Source organism: Tachypleus tridentatus, chromosome 13, assembly GCF_004210375.1.
Source record: "Tachypleus tridentatus isolate NWPU-2018 chromosome 13, ASM421037v1, whole genome shotgun sequence".
Classification (NCBI taxonomy): domain Eukaryota; kingdom Metazoa; phylum Arthropoda; class Merostomata; order Xiphosura; family Limulidae; genus Tachypleus; species Tachypleus tridentatus.
In genome coordinates, this window is record NC_134837.1 from 271,126,886 (window position 1) to 271,148,708 (window position 21,823).

A 21,823-nucleotide genomic window follows, 5' to 3' on the forward strand; every position below is an offset into this window, starting at 1 on the left:
GTACTGTTGCACATTTAACTCATCATGATGAGCGTATCTCTCTATCCAGCTAGTCGAACTCACTAAGAAATTAGCTTATTGTATAATGCTGCTCTGCATTATACCAACATGAATTCTCTTGTCCAATTTTCATCTTCACTGTGTAGCTCACTTGAGCTCTCTCTGGAAAAATTTCACAGCCAATGGTTAGGATCTAGGAATTGCAAAGGCCTTCTATGCTCCTTTCAAAGAACAGGTTGGAGGAATTTCCACTGAAAACAGACAGGGGAGGTGCCTAATTCCTAATTGCACCTAACCATAAAAGTCTTTCACTGGAGAAAATACAATGGATTACAATGAAACCTAAGCTGAAAAGCCAAAATGTGCAACCAAATGGGAAGTCCCTCTTCTGGTGCTGGCTTTTTTTCATGATAATTCATGGAAGACAGGAACTGTATTCAACAATGAAATGTGTGTGTAATACCTGACCAATCAAACCAGACACAAAAGGCATACAGAGCCAGTATGATCATCGAGAGTCAAGACAAAAAGAAGACATGTGGAAGAAAATGTATGATCTCCTTTCCTAGCCACCAAGAAGTAAAATCAAGGAGTAACAGTGAAACAAAGTATGGGAAGCATCCAATGCATGAAGCTCAGATTGCGGGTGACCACAAGCAAGATGGAGAAGGAAATAGGTTCTAATAGAGAGATACTACAAGAGATGGAACAAGTGGTCAAGGGTTCAAAGGGAGCCTTGGTAAGAATAGGGAGAACCATGTTAAGGTCCTAGAAACTGGAAAAGAAAGAATATTAATTAAAAAGGGGCAGAACAGAGTATAAAGACAAAGGAGAAAAAAGATATAACCATAGCAAGAAAAGCAAATTCTATTTGACGTGACTGCATGAAAGCCTGCAAGAGCAGAAACCAATAATCCTTGGTCAAACAATCAGGTAAAGAAAAATTGAAAGGTGTGCAACTGTAGGATGGCCTGATGGTAGAGAGTGGCAGATGGACCATCAGAAAACAATATGCCACTTGCCCTCATAAACAGAAAGTAGAATGGTGACATCAACAGGTTAAAAGAAAAGCTGCATGGTAAGAGAAACCTGGTTGGTAAGTGAGGAACTGAACATATTCCATGCATGAAGATAAAGGGTGAAAAAGAGACACATGAAGTTGAAGCAATGAAGGTAAATAAGAAGTGCCATGGGTGCCAGCTGGTGAAAAATAAGAAACTAAGACTGAACCAGCCAAAAAGGAGTCGATTAACACCAACACATGTGAGAAGGTCAAAAGGAAGGTACATGTAGAGCAAAAAAAAGTCCAGTCCTAGCTGAGGATAACTACAACAAAAGCAGGTGAGGTATTAAGAACCAGAAGAGGGAATGTTTGGTGTTGAAAGGAGTGACAAATGCATTGATCATTGGTGCACTCAACTGGAAACAGTTCCAATGATAGATTTTAGAAGAATGAACTGACAGCTATATAAAAAGAAACTTGTTCAATTGAGAGAGAGTCAATCTGAATTGAAAGTGGACATGACAGGCTGGCAAAGAATCCAGATCATGAACAATTGACCTACAATGTAAAAGAGTAAATAGGAACATAATAATGGACTGCCAAGAGTTCCTGAATACTGATGTGTAAGGTATGCTCTACAGGAGACCAAACCCCAGAGGATGTGGAATAGTCTAATGATGTGCCTCAACCAGTAAGAGATGTATTGGTGTAGAGATGGAGAGGTGGCAACTAGTTACAAACCACAGTACTGGCATAATACAGGCATCAACAAAAACAAATTATAAAGATGAGAAGGTGGTAACATCTCAAAAGAGATAGAATTACAAGAAATGTTTCCTTGCTTGCTTAAAGCTTATTAAAAAAGCCTGACTTAAAGGGAAAAGATGGTCTATGGGTGTGAAAATCCCCAAAGTAGTTATGGAACTTCTCATACAGAAAGTATAGGAGAAATGCGCAAAATAACCAGATGCTCCATAACTTGCAAACATATGGCAGAAGGTTAAGTTGGAGTCAGGAATAACTTGTAAAACTTGACAAACTAACCCAAACGAACTGTTTCTTGGAAGAGAAATGACATGGCTAAAAAAGAGGTATCTCAAGAATACGCAAATAGTAGCCAATGGTCCAGATAATAATGGAATCAAAGTCCAAGGCTGTGAATGTGGTGAACAAACACTCTGATTATTTAGTTGGAGACACAAGATTACACAATTGTGCTGAAATGGAGAGCTTGAAACTGGTGCATCTAACCCTGGTGAATGAATTGAAAAAAAAGTTGTGGTATGGCAAAATCATAACATGAAGAAAGGCACGTGAGCTGTAAACTTTGGACACTTATAGTCTGGGGAAAAAAAAGGACCAACAGTAATGAAGAAGTATCTACATTTTGAACTGAGGAATCATCAAAAAAATTAGTTTGAAAAAAAAAACTGAAGATGAAACATCATCCCCTGGTCTTTCTAAAGACAACAAAGTCATGAAAATAAAAACCTTGCAGAAGGGCAAATAATTCTCTTGATCACATTCATGTTCAAAATATCTGATACCATAACATCAAGATGTAAAAGACATTAACTATCAAACTATCAACTAGGAGGAAAAGAAACAGAAAAAAATGGACAGACAAGGAAGTGAAGAGTAAGGCTATGAGTTAGAACCTGAATGACTCATTAGTTGGTCACTAAAGAAATACAGAGTTCTCCAAACATAAACAAATGTGCCATGAAACTTCAGCTAACTGGGTATAAAGGTTACTGTTTGGCATTTTATAGCTTGAAGAAACTAGGCTTTTTTGCACCAAAAAACTTGTAAAAGAAAATGAAATGGCAGTGAAAGTATTATAAAGTGTGATTGGAAATTAAGTTAAATCTAAAACAGTGGCCCAAAGTCAGATAAAAACTTAAAGAGAATTAAAACAGCCAATGGCCTTTAAAAATTTAAAAACACAACTGAGGATGACATTGTAATCATTACCAATGACATTGTCTAACGTCAGGGGTGAACCCATAGTAAAAACATGTCTAAAATGGTCCCATTGCTTACAGTCGTAATGACAGCACAACAGTAAAATGTGAGCTATTGTGACTTGAGTGTCACAGACCACACACTGGTACATCGGTCCCAGATAAAAGGAAATGATGAGTTAAAACACTGTGGCCTAGCCTAGCCAGAACAACTTCCTTTTTCTGATCACTACGGAAGAAAGACAGCCAAAAAGCAACAGAAAGTTTGATCTGGAAAAGCTTGTTATCACGTTGCTCACTCCAAGTCGACTGCCAACTGGGGCAGAGCTGAGTCTTGAATCCAGGACCATTGTCCATGTATGGGATAGACTGCAGTGACAGCACCAAAGCAGATGGACTTAGCTACAGTGTCAGTGAGCTTGTTCCCATGAATACTAAAGTGGCCTGGTATCCAGAAATGAATGATAAAGAGAAATAGACCAGTCAGTTTTGAATATCAATGATAACAAGGTGAGAACTAATGTGAAGAGATTCCAAGGATAGTAGAGAGTTAAGCAAGTCTGTATAAACAGTACAGTTTGTGTACTGCATAGCTTCTACATGATTCAGGGCAAGAGAAATGTTTGTGGATGAAGATTCCAGTAATTGAGGGCATGAATGAATAATTGTTTTGCAGCTCAGAGTTGAAGAAGAAGGTGGACCTGAGGAAACACTCAAACCCAAAGTGAAAGGAAGTGGACCCAGGCAGCCAACAGAAGGAGTGGTGGGGACATAGACTGGTCAACTCTTTTAATCATGGAAGACAAGAGACTCCAGATGTTTTGCAAACTACTCTGATGGAGCAACAGAGATCTGCATGCACTCCCACTGTGGCAGTATATGGAGTGCAGCAGCATATGTCTGCAATGGAGTGAGGTACAATAACTTCTGAGCATCTGGGTAGGAGATATTGTTGAAACTCTTTCTCTTCCACCCACTTAGGGCAAGAACTAGAGTAAGAGGGATGTGAACCACTACAGTTAACACAGTGTGGTTCCAGTTTGCATTCTTTGAGTCTTTGAGTGACCAAACTGTTGATGCTGGAAACATCTGAGAGGGTTAGGAATGTATGATCATGCCTTACAGTTCAGATAACCTGCCTTGACTGTGGCAGCTGGACATGATGATGTAAATGTTAAAATCAGAATATTAGTAGACATCATCATTCCATCTTTGCAAGTGGAGATTTGGCACACCACAGAAACACCTTGGCTGGAAAAACTAACAAGGATCTCCAACTTGGGGGAAGTTTGTCAAGTCCCTCTTAACAATAGCTCCTCTTGAGGAATTCAGGGTAGTATGGGGAGTAACCTAAATGAGTACATTCCCAATGCTTGTTGAATTCAGGAGGAATTCTGGTGTGTGTAGTGAAAATGTTTCCACCAAGATGTCTCCTGAGCACAGCTTCCTTAATGACTTGGGGAGCCAGCAAGCCCTTCTAATCCCTTTTGAATAAAAAAAGAGGGACATTTGCTCTAAATATTTCTCAAACAATGAATGCAGAATTAGAACTCAAGGTGGTGAGTTGTCCATACATGGTAGTTTTCTGACTCTGGAATGTTCTTCAAGTCCCTCTCAACACTAACTCCTCATGAGGAACTCAGAGTAGTATGGAGAGTGACCCCTATGGGTATCTCCCCAATGTTCTTTTAATTCAGGAGGAGTTTTAGCCTCCAGAATGTAACTTTCTTACTGACTTAGGGAGCCAGCAACCCCTTCTAATCTTTTCCAAATAAAAAAGGGAGCCATCTGTCCAAAGATTTTTTCAGATAATGATTGCAAAATGAGAAAGCTAGGTACAGAAACTGACTCTGATGGTGACTGCTGAACAAAGTCATCGATTAGTGGCCATTTACCAATTATCATTTTTTTAACAATTTTTAATTTTTGTTCATGAATTGGGGTATCCATAATAAAGTAAGAACATTTCAGTGCCCACTGTCCCCAACCACCATGCAATGCCAAACAAGAACACTGCAGTAATGCCAGGGTTCTGTGAGCACTATACCCAAACATCACCATTATACACAATATCCACAGCACCTGAGTTAGGGTCAGCCAAGTACCAGTGTTGGATGTCTAAAATGGTCCCATTGCTTACAGTCGTAATGACAGCACAACAGTAAAATGTGAGCTATTGTGACTTGAGTGTCACAGACCACACACTGGTACATCGGTCCCAGATAAAAGGAAATGATGAGTTAAAACACTGTGGCCTAGCCTAGCCAGAACAACTTCCTTTTTCTGATCACTACGGAAGAAAGACAGCCAAAAAGCAACAGAAAGTTTGATCTGGAAAAGCTTGTTATCACGTTGCTCACTCCAAGTCGACTGCCAACTGGGGCAGAGCTGAGTCTTGAATCCAGGACCATTGTCCATGTATGGGATAGACTGCAGTGACAGCACCAAAGCAGATGGACTTAGCTACAGTGTCAGTGAGCTTGTTCCCATGAATACTAAAGTGGCCTGGTATCCAGAAATGAATGATAAAGAGAAATAGACCAGTCAGTTTTAGACATGTGATCTTCAGTTCGTCAAAATGGGAATTGCAACAAGAAGTAGGCAAATGGGAAACATGGAAATGTAAGAGTGGTGAGGAGTTCATGGCATAAAAGAACAGGACTGGATTCGTGAGAGACAAAAATAAAGGATGAATGACATCAGCCTCAAACCAAACCTTCAAAGTATTACAAACACCTCTGAAGACTTCATGGTGAAGAAAATAAGTGAGATGGAGTTCACACAGATAAGAATTGGGAAGACAATGATAAAGAGCTAAGCAACAGAATCATGCAAGCAAAGACAAGGTAAAAGGCAAAATCTTGACCATGGTACTGAGAACTGAAGGCCATTAAGTTCATAGTATAGAGCTTCAAACAGTAAATGAAGAGAAGGCAAGTAACAATTGAAATGGGTAAGAAATAAAGGTAAAGAAAAGAAAACCAAATAATAGAGAGTATCACTAGAAACAGAAGATTAGCCCCCCCCTAGTTGAAAAGGGGGAGAGATCCTGGAGTAAAGGAGAATGAGACATTTGAAAGTAGGAATGAAGTTGATCCAGAAACAAGCCATCATGGACACATATGTCTGGAGAAGAATAAAAAAATCAAATAATCTTCAGTGTAAGATTATGCAGTGAGAAATGAGAAAAATCAAAAGACACACAAGAAAGGGGAAAAAAACCTGAATAATCAAATATACAAAATGATTTGGAGAACATTTTCCTCAACAGATATACAAAGACCTAATGGGAGCTTGGTATGTAGAAATAACCAATCAAAGTTGTCATCAATATGATGAATTTCAGAAAGAGAGAATAATGCACTTTTGATGTTGGGACAAAGAGATGAGAAAAAGAAGGCAGCTAAGAACCCAAAATGTGATAAACTATGACAAAAAATGCCTTCAACACTCAATGAGCCTCTAGTAGATACAGACATAGTAGGCACGGTATCAGCAAGAATTCATGGTTGAGTATTTCTTCAGATCAAGAATCTTGCTTAGTTACTTAGTGCTAATGAAGCTTTAAAGTAAATAATATTAACATTGTGAAAAGGCAGAATAAATTTCACAAAAATGAGTGTTTAAATTTTTATTGCTTTATATTTATATCATAAACTAGTGCAGTTCATGTCAAAACACATGCTTTAGGTAGAAGACAGTTCAAGTCTAGCAGCATTCACAAAATGTCAAAGGCAGGTGAAAGATATTTAGATACTTTGTACAGAGAAGTGAATTATTTCAAAACATGAGAGTAGCTTCAGTAGTTTCTGACCAGATGTGATTCTGGTTGGAAGAGGCAAAATTTGCTTGTGCTTGTGAATCTCACTTTATTTGCTGCATCTTTTGCTAACTGCACACTTTCATACAAAAGCCAAAACATTTCAGTTTATTTTCTAAGTAAATTTTATTTCCATTTTCCTTCATTTAACAAACTGCAGTTTCTTCTATTTAGTTTTTTTTTCAATTTTTATTTCTATTTTAACTTATCACATTACAGTATTCCTTTACCAAGTCAATCAACCATTCTTTTGTTTGTTTTCAATTAATAAAGTTGTTTTTGTCTAACTTTACATCATGTTTTTTGTCTCTTTCACAATACCCCTAATAAATCAATATATATATATATATATTTGGTCTTCTACAAATTAGCTTATTGAAATCTCCATTTTCTTGTGAAAATCAAGTAATTGTGTATTATATTTTTAGTGACAGAAAACTACATTCCATCACTTACAATCACAGAAAGGGAATGTTGAGTCTTGAGTCACTTACTTACTTCATCTTTTTTCCAGGAAGTAAGCACTAAGAGTAAAAAGTATTTTCCATATTTGATTATTATATGCTTATTTGTGATCTCACTGTGTTAAAAGTTTGCTCCTTCTCCTAACATTCATAATTTTTAGGTTTTAAAATAGCAAATGGAAATCACATAAACATGCATGAAGAATGATGCCAGCTGAATGTCAATACTGTCTTTTGCTTGTCACAATCAGATCATTACTTATACAAAATATTTATAACCACAAGTAGATTTTCTTGATATCTTATTTTGCAAAACAAGAATAACAAAAAAAAATGCAAATTTTTCAGTTCTTTTAACATAAATTAGTAAACTGAATCCTTCTTTTAAAACAAACCAAGTTCACATGTAGAGTTTTAAGTTGTTCATAAGTATTAAACATTTATACAATAGTATACAACCACTTAAATGTTTAAAGTAAAAATATGTTCACAATTGGTTATGGTTTCTTAAAACCCCCAGTGGCTTAATGGTATGTCTAAACTTACAAGCCTAGAAAGTGGGTTTCGATACTCTTGGTGGACAGAACACAACCCATTTTGTAGATCTGTGCAAAATTACAAAACAACCAAACAAGCTTTCTTAAAAAATACATGAAAAATGAAAGCTTATTGTTCAGAATACTCAAATAATATCAAGAAATGACATAAACTATTCTGTGATGATACTGTCTTATATTATTGTATTTTTTAAACAAAAATTGGATGAAAAGTTAATGTATTTAAGTTGTGTAATAAATTCACACAAAGGTATGCTACATAATACTAAATATAATCAGTACATTATTAAATCTGTGAGACTGGAAACCATTAATGATATTTTTTGTTTTCTTAAGCTTGGTCATAATAGTATCTTATCATTTTTTAAGCATGAAATTTGTAAAATAATATGAATGCTCACCTCAAATCATTCTGGATGAGTTTCTTGCGTAAGATGTGATTTTCTTCTTGAAGTGTGGCATTATCACTAAGGTACAAAAAACTTTCAATGCTTTCAAAAGTCAAACAAAAATAAATTTCTAGAGTTATACAATAATGTTTTTAATGGTAGCACAGTTTATATTTTATACTCAGAAAATATTTATATATTTACTAACATTCTAATATGAAATATCCTCAATCCAGTCAAAAATATATCAATTCATTTTCAGGTGTTTTGTTTTTGTGGCAGATAACTGTACTGTTTCTTATTTTACCTGGTACATGTAGGACTGCTCTACTGTTTTCACATGGATCAAATATATCTCTGGTTATATATGATCCCATTTTCTGATTGGTCAACTAAAGAGAGAAGCTGAATAATAAAAGTAATTTTGGAGGATACTAAATTTGTCTTTGAAGTCTCATTCATGTTTCTAGCTTTTTTAACCATTGATTCTGTTGATTCTGTTACTCAAGTGCTTTGATTACAACAGTTCTAAGTTTATTTGCAAGTACAATTTACATTCTAATTTAGCTTTCCAGAGATTCAGCAGCAAATCTGACAACTTATAATGTTAAAATATAAGTACTGATACTAATAATGGACACAGTAAGCACAGAGATCTATTGTGCATCTTTGTGCTTAACAACAAACAAAATTCACTTTTTTACTTTCTTCTTTTGTAATCAAAGTATACTTTTATTGAGTTCATTATATTTTATATATAAACACATCAATGCAATGTTCTGACTACATGTACGAATAACCAATATTTGTTTCTTCTTTAATCAGTGAATAAAATGTTTGTCTTTATTAAGACCATCAATAGGGGAGAGGGGGGTAATGAGGGAATTACACCCAGCTATAGGGTAGTTACTTAAAGTACCATAGGTAAATGGTTACCTCTGAACCCAGAATAACTCTTGGTGACCTTAGTTTTAATTCAACTTTGCATCATTTCTTTTTTTGTACCTACAACAAATTACTACATCTATCCTTCTGCATGTTGACTGCACAATCTCTAGTTATTATAAAGAACAGGTTAGTTTATGTTAATTTCTTATTTTTATTTTCATACTAAGGCTACCTGCTACCATTCTTAATTTTGAGCTACTAATTAGAGAGAAAGAAGCCAGAAAAGATCCTCTATCACCAAGATAATGGATTGATGGAACTCTTATAATGCTCTCACAGTTTAAAGTAGGGAAAACTCTTTTAGATATAATACAAAATCAAACAAAGCTCACCAGCTTCAAAATATAGATATATAACAGAACCAACCCTTATTTTTTCTTCAGTACAATACTGTTTTATTTTTAGTTTTGTCAACTAATATTTTTTATATTGTTTACATTATTTTATGGTTTGTTTGTTTGTTTTTGAATTTTGCGCAAAGCTACTCGAAGGCTATCTGCACCAGCCTTCCCTAATTTAGCAGTGTAAGACTAGAGGGAAGGTAGCTAGTCATCACCACCCACCACCAACTCTTGGGCTACTCTTTCACCAATGAATAGTGGCATTGACCATCACATTATAGCACCCCCATTGCTGGGAGGGCGAGCATGTTTGGTGCAACTGAGATTTAAACCCACAACCCTCAGATTATGAGTTGAACCCCTTAACAGGCTTGGCCATGCCAGGCCTTTATGGTTTATACTGATTAATATTTGAAAAATAAACTAACAAGCTAAAAACAATTTATATCAGAATATAAGTTTAAGAGCAGTTTCTAAAAATTTATGTATAAAATTTTAAGTATTTAAAACTGCAAGCTGCAAAACTTTGATTCATTGCAGATTTTACACATAATATTTTTAGGAATATTTTAGCATAAACTAAAAACAGGCCATTTTAATTACATGTTGTTATTCAATTAAATACTGATATCTTGATCTACTACATATTACAACCTGTAGCATACAATTAAGTCAATGCCAGCAATTTATGTCCCTGATAAAAATTGAAAATATGATTATTTTTATTAACAACTGCTTCACTAAAGCAATTTCACAAATATTTCATTGTGCATCAAAATGGAATTTACTTAACAATGGTAAACAAAATATGAAATACCTGTAAGGTTGTGTTGTTTAAAATAATTAAAGTTGCATATTCTTATGACAATGTTTAAACCACTCCCACTTTTAGAATACTTACATCTTGAAAATTAACTTTCCAAATTGTTAAATTGTGATATTTTGTTAAGGAGGGGTGAGGGTGAAAGATAAAGAAAATGTCAGAGACTTTCTTTACATAAATTTCTTTTTCTCCAAGAATTGCCTGCTAGTGAATCAATGGTAAGTTTGAAGGATTATAATGCTAAAAAAAGGGGTTTCAATATCCTTGATGAACACAGCAAAGAGAGCTCACTTTGTATTTTTGCACTTAATGTGAAACAAATATCAAGTATTCAATGCAAGTCCACTCCTCTACTCTAGAAATGGCTCTTTATGCAATAAATACATTGAGATTGTGTTAGGTGGACATATCATGTGTTTTCTCTCACTTTGTTTAACATAGGAGTTTTTTTAAAGATTTTAATTCATGCTGGTGCATGTAGATATAACACTGAACATTGGTCTAGATTCTAGAAAGTAGCTAAATTCATTCAGCTTAGTTATCTAAGTGTCATTTATGTTTTTTCTCATGGGAAATATTTCTGTAAAATAAAAGACAAGTGAATCAGATAATACTTGAAGGATAATGTGGTTTGTGCACATGCCATCAGAAGAAGAGTATTACTGTTTCTTTTACTTAATGCTATGGTTTCTAAGTAATTTTTCACAGAGATTTAAAGAGATTCCTTTCTTAACTGGGAGTTCTCCAATCCCTAGTAAAGGAGCCATCTTTTATGAACACATTTATAATGACTGTGAAATGAATAAAGACTGTTCTCATTGTATTTAATAATGTCCAATCTCTTTTTATGACTCAGCTAGAGTTATAGAACACAGTTTAACTTTGCAAAACATATTCCACCTGATTTCTGTTAATGGAAATCAGCATACTAAAAAATATGACAGAGAAGGTAGGAAGGAGAAAATATTAATACCTTGACCACAGAATGTCCTTTCCTGGATATCAGACTTCTGCCAATGCTGTAAAAGTTGATAAATTTTTCTCATAGCAATAAAGATTTAGGAAGGATAACTGATGCACTCAGAATGAATGATCAAGCTTTCCTTCTGATAATCAATCTCAGTGTGCAGGACACACAGAAAACTGATGCCCACAGTGATGATGTGTAGTCTGATGGATATGTGATTAAAGGACCATATCTCTATTCTCCTAGGTCTTTGCTAATTCAAAGGAATTCACCCCCATCATTGATCCAATTTAATTCAAGACTAGATGTGAAAATTTGGAGACACCATTGATGGATGATGACCACCAACCTGAGTTGTTTTGTTAGCAAGTAAGAAAATGTTGAAGTTGGTGAATCATGGATAAGTCATGAGCCTCTCTGTGACAGGAGGTATAATATCAGGATAACCATAGGTAACAGAACCAATGGATCAACTAACTAATAAAATCTGGCATTTTTCCACTAGAGGGCAGGAACTTAATGTTCTAGAAAAAGTAGAAGTCTCTTAATATGCTTATGGTACCATACCCTTGATGTTTAGGTCATCTCAGCCTGGTACTAGCCAAAAGTCCAAGGGTGAGAGGTTTTTGCTACAATCATAGGTTAATCCTCAGTATATTGCTATTTTGACCAATCCTGAAACCAACACATAACCATGAAACTATACAAACTGAAACTCTGGGTTTACAAGTAAATCTTCAAAAAATTTACAAACATTTAGTAAACATTAAAATTTCATTGGAAACAAAAATTCAGAATTTTTAATTAAGTATTTTTTGCTAAAGATTTGACTACGAATTTATGAAGTCTCCACTGAGTCAGTCTGAGTGCAAGTTTATATATTTAAACTGCATAACTCTAGAACCTCCTAAATGAACATCAATAACTTTCATTTACTTTTTCTACCATGACACTGTATACAGGATTGGTTCATTTGACTCTTGTAACCACTATGTAAAAATACAATGAGTACATATTGTAACAACTAATTACAAGTATTTATCCTAAAATCTTCAGTCCTCAAACCTTTTCACAACTACTTTAATTTATTTTTATTTTGTTACTGCTCTTCAAAATGTCTAATTGTTAAACTAGAGTAACAAAGTAATAAATTACCTAGTGAGAACAAACCTCATGTTACAACAAATAAACTTTATAGAATAGTACTACACACATCTCACAAACACATTCCTCATGTAGAAGTTTTTAATTCAAGTATTTTCACTTTGGTTATCTTATCTAATTCAAAACGTTTCTGATAGTTGCATTCTAATTACTTTAATAATAAAATTGTATGGTACAGTTGCTGTTAGTAAATAGTGTAATATAATAGTTATAGTGTCCTATAACTATTATAATTTAACTGGGTTTCTAATTAAACTATAAGTGGAGACAGCAAAAAATAAAACTGTGAGCCATATAACTTAAAAATCTGTTGTTAACCAGCTACCATTACAATGAATTCAGTCAGTTAATATAGTATTTTTCCTATTGATTACAAATAATCCAGAAGCATATCTAAGAGAAAATTACTGTTACTTTTTTAATGATGGGATACAACAGGAACACCTGGCTTATAATTCAATAAATCAAGAAGATTGGAGGTTATTAATTTAGATTATGACTTACTAATATCTACACTATAAATGTGTAATTTGTATTAAAACTCAGAAGCTCAGATAGGGTAGAAAATAAACTTAAATGGGTAACTTGGAATACAGAAGTGCCATGTGATACAGAAAAGTGAAAAACTTACTTAGATATTTCCTTTTAAAAATAAGAAATTAAAGCTTGAATAATATGTATATTTGAATTATAAACTGTGCTTTAATGCTGAATTTATTGACACAAATTTATAATAAAATGTTTCAGTAAATTCTGAATGTAACTTTGTAAAAATAGTTGTAAAATACACTCTTTGACCTTCCCTTATTCAGAATGTTAAAATAATTTCTTGTCTGATATTTAAGGGTTCAGTTAAGGTAAACCTGGACAATATCCTTAAATGTTTTGATCAGGACTTTGCCTGGAATGACTAGATTTAGGAACAGGTTGTGCAACACTCAATTTTGAATTTACTTTGTCCAGCCCTTGGTTATGTTGAGCACTTGAGCAAGAAGCAATTTTGGGATTGGGACACTATCGTAACCATGTTGCACCAGCATTTTATTCTGGTGGACAACCAAGCTAAATTCATAGCTTGAAAGGGAAGTTACAATGAGAGCTTGATCACTTACATGGACTAACTACACCATTTGTATGGAAAGACATACCTTTTAATGGCCTCGGCAGATCAGAAAGATATCCTTGTAGACAAGTTCACTGAGGGACTAACTGGTGAAGAAATGAGACATCTCATGGGTATGAAAGATATTCTCACTGAAACATAGGCAATTTTAGCAGCAATGAGATTTCAGACCTTGACTTTGAATAAGTCACAGGAGAGGAAGGCCTCAACAGCAGTTACAATAGCTACACTTCAGATAGACCGTCCCCCTAAAGTGACTACATAAGGATGAACCAGAACTTTTCCAAAGGTAAGCCAGGAGCCAATATACCCTAGCCTGAAAAATAACTCCACTGGTTCTCAGTGAGAGAGCAAGGCTTCCAGCCAATGATGAATATGCTTCTGCCCACATTTCTCCCAAAGACAAAACCAAAGCATCTGCTCTGGGTGAAGGCAATTACATCAATTCCAAGTGAGCTGCATGTACCTTGTTATATACTATAGTAAGAAAGGTAATCATTTTCAACTAACAACTGCTGGAGGGTCAACAGTGAACACTACTTGTTATTTCAACTCAGGTCTTCAAAGGTAATAAAGCCAATGTCATGGCTAGTCACTAACTTTGGTAGAATGCACTGGGCAAATTGTGCCAAAAGTTACTGTAATAGCCCAGATTTCCCAGGGCTGAGTACTGCTTGACATGTGCTCATAAAAGTACAGAGACAAGAGACCTTGTTCCTGTTTCATACAAGAGGCATAAAGAAACTGATTGATCAAGTACAAGGCACTCTGAGAAATGGGTGAACTCAAAAAATCATCTGATGTTAGCCTGACCAGTCCTGAGAACAATGTGCTACATGAGTCTACAAATCAGAGAAAGTCAGAGTACCTGCATGTATGTGTGTAGTATTAATATTCACTGGTTTACTGTTTTGTGGCTTTGTTACAAATTGATAGAACCATTGTATGAAATGCACTGTTTTCTGTCTAGAAATCAGGTAGCAGCTGGGCAATATTGATTTGTCTGAGACAGGATGAAGTCATAGTGTGGTTGCATAACTATGAGAAATTGACTATTCAGCTTCTAGTTGGAATGATCATTGTCATTGTGAATGAAATGGAGGTAGAATAAACTTGCTGTATCACTGGTACTGTCTTTGTTGCAATGCATCTGAGAAGAAGGTGATGATAACAGCTATATCTTAGGTTGCTGGATGAGAAATAAACAAGAAGACTGGATTAAACACTATGATAAAAGTTGAGCAGTTTATTTGTTTAATCCATCAATATCTTTGTGAGACCAGTTAACTAATTTGATCAACAAAATGTAACTTGCCATTTCTTAGATGCAGGTGATACATATGTGATTAAACCACCACAACACAGGCTTCCCAACAACATTATGGCTTTTTCTTTACTGATATACACTCATTGTTAAAAAATGGAATCATATGCCTTCACAAAGTGCAAGGCCATCTCTAATTGTGATAGACAAGAAGAAAGAAAGGTATACCAAACCTGTTCACTAAATTCAGATGGGTGAATATGATGATTTGTTTTGATGCATTTCCATTTGTCTCATGACAAATAAATGTCTTAATATGATGAAAAGTGCCCAATGATTCAATACTTTACACTTGGCACCTGGGTACTGGTATATTAATCTGGATGACACAGGCAGATCTATGACAACTTTTAACACTTGAAAAGGTTTAAACAAGTATTGTATCATGCCATTTAGTCTGGGTAATTGCTCACTACTTTCAAAAGGCTGATGGAGCTTGCAATGAATGGAATGCAATGAGAGAAACATGTGTTTCATATCAACAATATCTTGCTGTTTGAACTAAATCTGCTGCTGAATACCTGAACATGTTACTTCAGCATGTAAACACCACAGGCTTAAATTGAAACCAGGGAAGTGAGCACTTTTGTTCATCCAGGTGGAATGTCTTGATCACATTGTTGATAGGGATGATGTCCCTAATGATCTTACAAAAGAGTGTTGCAGGAAAAAATAAAAAAATATAACAAAACCTATTCACTAAATTCAGATGGGTAACTATGATGATTTATTTTGATAAATTTTCATTCTCATGACAAATAAATGTGCCCAATGATTCAACACTTTACAATTAGCACCTGGGTACTGGTATATCAATCTGGATGACACAAGCAAATCTAAGACAACTTTCAACACTTGAAAAGGTTTATACAAGTATTGTATCATGCCATTTAATCTGGGTAATTGCCCCTACTTTCAAAAGGCTGATGGAGCTTGCAATGAATGGAATGCAATGAGAGAAACATGTATTTCATATCAACAATATCTTATGTTTGAACTGAGTCTGCTGCTGAATACCTGAACATGTTACTTCAGCATATAAACACCACAGGCTTAAATTGAAACCAGGGAAGTGAGCACTTTTGTTCATCCAGGTGGAACGTCTTGACGGTATTGTTTATAGAGATGGTGTTACTAACGACCTTACAAAGGGTGTTGCAGTTTTTATTTATTGAGCTATAGAGCAGAGTTTCACCAAAGAATATCTACAGGATATCAGGTGATAGATAATTTATCATTACACAAAATGGCTGGTGTTAGTAGAGCATCAACAGTTTGTATAATCATATATGTAAAAACGACTTGTATGGATAGAGAAACACTATGTAAAGGAGCAAACAATGTTTCGACCTTCTTCAAGCATTGTCAGGGTCACAAAAAAAAAAAAAAGAGGTAACTGACCGATAATTGACTACGTGTTTGAAGGTAGTTGTTTAACCGAGTGTAGGAATGTGAAAAGCATGTTTAGGTGTTGGATTATATTTATTAATTTAGGTATAAAAGTGTTCCTTTCTATTAGTTTATTTTGGGCTTGAGTTCTTGTATCAGTAAAGCTTCTTTAATTTTGCCTTTGTTTGTTTCTTTATTTAGTATTTGAGTGTTTTCTATGGTTATATTGTGTTTATTTGATTTGCAGTTTTTGAAAAACGTGTGAAGGCGCCTTTTTGTGTTCTTTAAATTTGGTTTCTACTTGTTTCTCCAATATATGACAGTTAACACATTGTATTTTAAAAATAATGTTGGTGTTGTGTTTGTCAGTGTAGATTTTTACATAGTATGGACCTTAGTTTTATGCCTGTTTTTTGAATAAATTTGGTATTAACTGGAATGTCATATTTTGTTACTAGTTTCTGCCAAACATTGGTTATTTTTCTGCTGATATTGGAAATATATGGTATGCAGCAGTATATGATTTCATGATTTTTTAAATCGTGGGGTATATTTACTTTTATTACTTGATTTTGCCTTTTGTCTAAGTGTGTGTGTATAGTGTTTTCTATGCTTTGTGGAGGAAACTTGTTGATGAAGTATTGTTTTATTTTGTCTAATTCATTGTTAATTTTATCTGGTGAACACAGTTTTATGGCTGTGTTTATTTGGTTTCTTAATATGTTGCATTTTTTTTTGTTTCATGTGCTGAGACCTAAGGAATGTATAGTCCAGTATAGGTATAGAGTTAATGTGATTGAAATAATTTAGTGTGTGTGCTGTAGATGAGAATCTTGGAATTGTGTCATCTACATATCTGTACCAGTACAGTGGTGAATGTAATGTTGTGTTAATTGCTTGTGTTTCAACTCGTGTCATAAAAGTGTGAACCTGATGATGACTGAACATTGTTCGCTCCTCAATATAGTGCTTTCTCTATCCATACCAGCCATTTTTACATATATAATTTTCTCTACAAGTCGGTTTTCTAGTCATCATGGAGTGTGCATAATCAGTTATGATTCATAAAATTTCAAAAACTCAACTTGAAAAGCACTGTGACTCTTACTTTCTGAGCTATCAAACAATTTGTAAAGTAAAATGCTCACTAAATGTTTATCAAAATTCACTCACAGTTTAGTAGTAGCAAAGAACACAATACTGTTGAAGATTTGCAATGATGCGTGTATTTCCTTCATTTGCAAAGAGGAAGTTGCATTTGTTCTTTGTTAAATACACAAATAAGTTTTTTATGAATCTAAGTGGACTAGTCCTTTTTTTACCTGAATTTTCTTTTATTTATTTGTTTCTGTTATGTCAACTGTAAAGAATAGGCAGACGAGTGAATTATAATACAATTTCTTGATAATTTTGTTACTGGTGTTGGTGACTGTTCAAGACAGTAAATGTATTTTGCTGCAAAATATTTTATTTAGCCTAGGTTAGTTTAAATGGGTGTTAATATATATTGTAGTGACACAGTCAATATTATTCATGACTGAAATAATTTTAATGAAAAGTGCCAGTTTGGCCAAGTTCTGTCAGTATTTATATTGTCATGCTGAGAAAACATGGTGGAAATATATGTAGGCATACTTTGGTATGTTTTAAGACATAGCTATCAGCAATACCCTGTGTCCAAAGGTATCACCATACATAATTAACACTGATAAATATTATTTAGCAATGTAAGTCTAGGAATAAATATACATGTTTCTCATGTGTGTAGATGCTACAGAAAGTTATTTATGAGTGTTGTTGCTTACAAAGAATGAATAAATTACACTAAAAACACAACCGAAAATGAAAGATTTGATCTCATATTAGGAAATGAGAGAAGTGAACTGTGAATACTGACTTGTTAAGAATTACTTTAAGATATAGTACTTTAGGCATTTTAATTAACTGGCATTTATTGGAACAGAGCAATTGGGCTATATGTGCATTTTAATTAATGTTAGCGAGAGAATGTTTTAAATTGAAATATTCAGCATGTAGTGGATTTTCTTTGAAGAAGTAAGAATAATAGATAGTTTACACTACATTTGAGGGGAAAAAGTTTGATTTAGTGTTTACAGTATTGGCAGTAAAAAAATTTTGATTCGATCTATTCAAAAGTCTTTAGAAAATTGCATGTGCACCAAATTTAAACTTAAAGTAATCAGGATTTTATGAAGTAATCAGTGAATATTTTTAATATACAGATTGGAATAGTATGAAATCACCCAGTTTTAATGAATGATTTTCTAACAGTCTCAGTACATGATGCAACTGAAATGCAGGAAAATGGAAAGTGGGAGTGTACATATGGAAGTAAAAAAGTAGCACCTAAATGATGCCACTTTTAAGTCATACCTGGCCTATATTAAACCTCTACCTGAGCAAAATCTAACAGCAGTATGATGTAGATATTAATGGATTTAAATGGTCAGTAGCTAGAGACTGGAATTTATATGGTGGCTAACTTGTTTTAGGTATTTCAGTTATTTCTCTCTCTTTTTTAAACATTTTAAAGAAATTATTAAAAGAGGATCCTACATTAGAACAACAACAAACTCATAAACAAGGGAAAATTACAGCAGCAGCCATTTTTAGCTCAAAGTATAAGTACCAAAATGTTAATAAAGAAACAACAAATATCTGTTGAATTTAAAAGCAACAAATATATATTTAATTATTACTCTAATTATTATTTTAATAATTTTTAATGTGTCAAGAATCTATATACAAAGAGAGATAAAAAAATTATGTTTTTTATGATGAAATGAAGGTATGTAGCCTAAGAGAGTTTTATAGGCTTTACAGCATAACCATGTTTCATTTTTCTGGGCCCCTGGAAAATTGTCCCTTTTTTACCTTCTGTTGGTTAGCCTGATTGTAGCAGGCATCACAGCTGAATGTTCATCAAACATAAGACCCAATGAAGCAAAGGGAAATGGTCCACAAGTGCAAAGGGTACACTGTTTACATGCAGTGTTCATGTGAATACATGTAAGCCTGTAGAAACATCATTAGATAAAAGCATTAATCTTATTATTTGATGGTTCTATAGTTGTATTAATCTGTATCTAGATGTATCTTTAAGCCAAAGAAGTGTTGTAACTTGGCTATTACAGCTTTAAACCAACACTTCTCTCTGAACATCTGACTTATAAGGATTTGGTGGCTTTACATTTTAATCCTAAATTTCAATTTACGATCAAGCCCTTGATCCTTAAAACTACATTTTCTATTCAACTAGCCAAAGTTTTTGTCACATTCATTCAAGTTTCTGTTTGCTAACCTGCTGTCTTTGGCATTTGTATAAAATTAGAAGAATTGGAAAACTTTCTCTTCAGTGACCCAGGGAACAGCTGTACTGAACATGTAAAGCCTATGGATAAAATTGCATTGCTAGCTGATGCACTAAATATAGAGGATTTGTCAAAGGTACACATGGACTGGCATCAAGTCTTTAGACACACCACCTCCACAACTGACCACTGACAAACCTGCCAATCCCAAGTAATTTGAAAGTGTGCCTTCCATGATCCCAATACCTGTAACACAGGTAAAATCCATTCATCTTGCAATACAATCTCACATCCTTATCTCTAAAGTAAAGCCAACACCAATCACTAGTGTGTCAGTACAAGTTTTAAACATCAACTCCAGACAATAAATTGCCCTGTTGGAGGATGTGCCACCACAAACACAGAGAAGAGAATTTACAAAGAAAGAAAACTCTCCATCTCAACTAGAGGGGAAAGAGTGGCAAATTCAAACACAGCTGGGCCAATCTCAAAAGTCTTGGGAGAGTCAAGGAGATAATATAGCAGCAAAATGCTGCCAGCAAGAAGTTTACTGTCACCCTCAAAAACCTGTTGATGGGACCTTACACAATGAGTGAGTAATAGTTGATTTTGATTCTAAGGAATTGATTTTGTATTGGTCATTTATATATACACTTATGCATTTTGTCAAATTCTTTTATTTTTTCTGAGGGTTTCATATTCTATTTGTGATTATGCTTTTTAAATTATTATTATTATCAATATTAATTAATGTTTAGGATTCATTTTGCACTTGTTACTTTTGCTATGATTTTTTGCTTTGGTTTAATGTCAAATTTTTGCATTTTACTATGCTTTTTCTTTATGTCAAGAAAATTTGCTTCTTACTTGTTTTATGAAAGGGTTTATTTTTATATTCAGTGTCAGTAGGGTTTCAATGTACATTTTGTACTATGAATCATCTCCAGTCTATAAAGGATTTTTTTTTCTTTTTTGGCATTTTGTTAAGTTTTAATTTGACTTTGTTTCATAACTTTCACTTAAAGAGTATGTTTGATTTTGTACTTTAATGTGTTTTGTGACGGGTTGTATCTTGCACTTTTGTGTATACGGAAGGGTTAATTTTATTTTGTACAATCTATTTCTTACTTTTTAACTTTGTCTTTAAAAAGTTGTTATATTCAATTTTAATCTTATGTTATAAATAAGTTTTATCTTAATATTTTGATATTTAAAATTATGTTCTTTTACTTTTTCATATGTGTCACTGTGTGTTTTATATGAGTGAGAATAAGTTACATACATATTTTTCTTGAATGATGCATGATTTATTTAGTTAATTTTAAAGTTAAGACCAGCCAGGATAATAAAGAGGGAAAGGTGTGTCATGCAAGCATACTACAATTTTATAACCCTGCTGTTTAAGATAAGGTATTTTTAAATTTTTCACACCTGCAGGAGCACAGGTTTAACAAAATATTGATCAAGGAAATAACTAAACTCCTTTTGCCCTCATTATCTAAGAATCATTCTAGAAGTATTACATGTATTTTCTCAAGGGAAAAGTTTCTGTAAATTTAAGACTGTGAAAATAATCTCTTTCATAGGCAGGTAAAGATATATCTCAGAGATACAGTTTAATAATTATTTCAGTATCTGTAATGCCATATTTTTTTCATTCTTGAATAGCTCTTAGCAGACTGTCAACGATATTTCATTCTTTAGTGGGAGCTCTCAAACATCCAGTAAAGGTGGTAATGAAAACTTATTCTGATTATTTTACAGAATAAATAAAGATTGTTTCCACTATATTTAATATTAAGTATAGTATCTTTCTTTTTTCACAACTTAGGCAGAGTAAGAAAATATAGCTTTAACTCTGTATAACATTTTATGTTAAACCTCCTATTATCTTACAAATCCATCTTTACTATTCTTGGACAAAATCAGTGTACCTGAGAATACCTCTGAAATATGATCTAGAAGTGCTGATTTCACAGCTAACTACAGAAAAATAATAAGAAAATCAAGCTAAGATCACTAGTTATAGACTGTATGCTTTTCAACACATAATAATGGTAGAAATACATTTATCAATAATTGTGATTATGATTTCTTTTCCATCGTATTGCTCTCTAATGGAGTCAATGGGTTGCAGATTTTCTTGGTTATTCTCATTCATTTACATCAATTCATTTGAAATTAAGAATTGCTTACCCTCATGTATTAAAAGTTA

General features: G+C 33.9%; 1 protein-coding gene across 1 annotated transcript in view; it reads right to left on the reverse strand.

Moving 5' to 3' along the window:
- The window catches only part of LOC143236564 (E3 ubiquitin-protein ligase RNF212B-like), a 125,702-nt gene that overhangs the window by 56,935 nt on the left and 46,944 nt on the right, over nt 1-21,823 (reverse strand). The window contains exon 8 of the mRNA XM_076474865.1: nt 8,210-8,275. Within this exon, the coding sequence (XP_076330980.1) occupies nt 8,210-8,275 (66 nt within the window). The remainder of the gene's footprint in view (nt 1-8,209; nt 8,276-21,823) is intronic.